Source organism: Cyprinodon variegatus, unplaced genomic scaffold (assembly GCF_000732505.1).
Source record: "Cyprinodon variegatus isolate N-32 unplaced genomic scaffold, C_variegatus-1.0 Scaffold221, whole genome shotgun sequence".
In the NCBI taxonomy this organism is placed as follows: Eukaryota; Metazoa; Chordata; class Actinopteri; order Cyprinodontiformes; family Cyprinodontidae; genus Cyprinodon; species Cyprinodon variegatus.
This window is the reverse complement of record NW_015150674.1, coordinates 687833-691069: the sequence shown is the minus strand read 5'-3', so window position 1 is coordinate 691069 and position 3237 is coordinate 687833. Positions and strand designations below refer to the sequence as shown.

Genomic DNA, 3237 nt, shown 5'->3' with positions numbered 1-3237 from the left:
TGAGAGGCTGGTTTGGTGAAAAATTTGTGCGTTTAGGCCAGGGTTCGGCTTCGTGTGGATGAGAGGCTGGTTTGGTGAAAAATTTGTGCGTTTAGGCCAGGGTTCGGCTTCGTGTGGACGGGGCATTATACAGTAGGGAATAGTTATCAGGCATTGGAGCAGAACGTTTAAGTAATTGAAAAATCAGATTGTTTGACAGTATTGACACTTACATGTGGTTTCTATAACAGAGACTGTGTCACTTTCAGATTCGTCATCAAAGATGGCTGTTAACAGGACTTCATATTCGGTGGAAGGGCTGAGGTCGCTGAGGGTGTATGTGTTTTCATCTCCTCTCAAAATCACCTTAAGTACAGAGGAAAAACAGACAGGGAGGCTTAGCTCATTTTTTATTATTTTTCAGTATACAATAATATGACATTCAATTTAATGACTTTCTTTTAAATATTTTTCAAACATTTTATTAATTTTGAAGCTGCACATTTTATAATTTGTGAGATTTTACTAACATATTCCATATTATTCAGGTGGAAAGATCCAGATTTTATTATAGTTAAATTTTTTTTTTTTTGTCAGACTGATATTAGCCTCTCATGGATGTTTTTTTTTTAACTACTGAGCCAAATTTGGACATCCACCCTTTTTGGGTAAAACTTTAGGGCCCTAAACTTTGCAATGTTCATCTTCATCCAGAAGTTCTGTACTTTATTGCAAATCACTCCAGTGATTGCTGGCAGTGTGACTCTTCCATCAATGGTACACTGGAATTTCTTCTCCAATACGCATGTGATGTCACAATAATTCTGCTCAAGAAGCGAGACAATCCATAGTATTGGATTCAAAGAAATAAAATCTATTTGAATCAATAAGTAAGAGAAAAAAACAAGGCTGTTTTAGTCCAGAATAGCAAGAACTGATCAGATTCCTATACTGGAGAAACAACTACACAAATGCATGGCACAGCACAGGGGAGTCAGTAACCCTGGGCAAGACTCATCTGTACAGTTGCACCTTAAAGGGGTCATAGAATGCAAAACCAAGTTTAGATTGTCATAGATGAATAACGATAGTTCAGTGGGTGAAATGGACGTACAGAGAAGTTCAAACCCCATCAACACCTCCTTTCTATGCAAATCTCATAATTCTAAACTTCCACCATAAAACAGGTGAATTCAAACGAAGACCCGAATTGACGTCAATTTGGGGATGTTGCGTTATTTGGCTCTGGCCTGTACTTTTGTCAAGCCCTGAACTTGACATACAGACCAGCCCAATGGTTCACTGGACTAAGAACATGAATAGAGGTAGATGTAAGACACCGGTTTAGCTGTTTAGCCTACAGTTGGGTTTACTTCTACAAGAATTACAAAGCAGGCAGTAACTCTATGGAAAATGATTGTGGTCCAATTATTTTTCTTGTGCTTTTATTTTTCTTCTATTTTATTGTCTAATTCAGGTATAGCACTTTTAATTGTCCACGTACTGAATTGTGCTATACAGACACCAACTGCAATGTCATTTGTCAGTCATATAGACCAACTAAAACTCATAATAATGATTAAAACGAGGACATTTTTTAGGGAAACCTTCCTATTGCCTGCACATGAAAATCAATAGACAAAAATGGTTCAGGGCATAAATGAAATCCTTCTCTTTTTGGTTTTTCCAAATATCACCCTGTGGCCTGAAGCTACCATGGACAGTGAACCATATCGCTTCCATCAAGCACTGTCCTTGAATGATGAGACAAACAGGACTGTATTCCCCTGCAGAAAGTAGTAAGACACTACAAAGATTTCAAAAATTGACACCCTGTAGACCTTAACAGGAAATAGATTTAAAAAATAAATCAATAAAATACGTATAGCATTTGAATCAGTGACAAAGCCTCATGTTCTTTAATGCTCCAAGTCCAATTTTTTTTTATTACTTATTCATTTGGTTATTGTCTGGTTATTGTCTATTCCCTCATAAATAACATATGCATTACCTCTTTGCTGCAATACAATCTAAAGCCTGTTGCTACAACAATGCTGTTACAAGCATCCTGGCATTTCTGATATCAATGAAGAGAAGGTAGACTGTAATACACAAATATTAAATATATGATAAGATCCTGACCTTTTATAATAAGATTTAATTAATGTAGATACATAGGAGCACAAGGGGCGGGGATGCAACATGTTGGAGAGCAGTGTCTTAGGGTTTGTCACTGTCTGTTGCGTCCAGTTTGTTGTGTTTAATCATCTCTCAAATTTAATAGTAAGAGCAAACGATCCATGTGTGTGTGTGTGTGTGAACATGTGCTAAGAATGTGGATCAGAAACAGAGTAAACTGCATGTATCACTTTCTTTTAAGGCTGTCAGTACCCTGATTTTGTCTTTTTAATTCTCCAAAGCGGCATTTTCAGCTCTGATGACAATGAGCAAAACACACATAGAGGCTTACACATCATGCACACATACATCAATACTAGCCCAGGGCTCTATCAATGTTTAGCAGCTGTCTCTAAATCCCAGATCATGCTAATAAAACATTCGCCTTTTCATTCAACCAGGCCATGGGTTTTAGCGGCTAACAGCAGAGAGAGAGCTTTCTCTCTCTTAAAGCACATGGAGCAAAGCAAATTATTCCTCTGCATGTAAGACAAAGTGGACTAAATTAAGTATGTTGTTCACAAAACACATACAAGAGTTTTATAATAAAGGTGGTCGTGTGCAATTAACCAGTGACAGTAACCAGACTCATTGTCATTGGAGGAACGGGCCAAACACCTATTTAACTATTGAGGAAGTAAACCAAAAGATTTGATAAAATTCATACAGTTCAAATGCAATACTGCTGAAACACTAAGAGAATGTGTACAAAACCTTGAAATAATGGAACCAAAAAAGTCAAATATCATTTGCATTATGCTGTGAAATGTATTATGCTGAAGTTATTTTGTGAATTCTATTTGGAAAAAAAACAACATCAAATTAACAGATTGAGTCTTAATAAAACAAAATACAATTAACAGCAATATTATAACATGATGTCAAAAATTTTAAGGGGTATATAACTGACAAAAGAAGATGAAACAAAAACTGAAATATGAAAATGAATAAATACATATATAAATAAATAAAACACTATAATAAATAACAATATAATTGTAGAAACAAGTATAGAAATAAATAAATACATATAAAAATGTATGAATGAATAAATGAGTAAATAAATGTATACATAAAAAA

General features: G+C 35.3%; 1 protein-coding gene across 3 annotated transcripts in view; it reads right to left on the bottom strand.

Annotated features, from left to right (window-relative positions):
• Positions 1-3237, bottom strand: part of col14a1 (collagen, type XIV, alpha 1) — a 176961-nt gene that overhangs the window by 106871 nt on the left and 66853 nt on the right. For all 3 annotated transcript variants that reach the window (XM_015380812.1, XM_015380811.1, XM_015380813.1), the window contains one exon: positions 213-345. In XM_015380812.1, coding sequence (XP_015236298.1) covers positions 213-345 — 133 coding nt within the window. The remainder of the gene's footprint in view (positions 1-212; positions 346-3237) is intronic.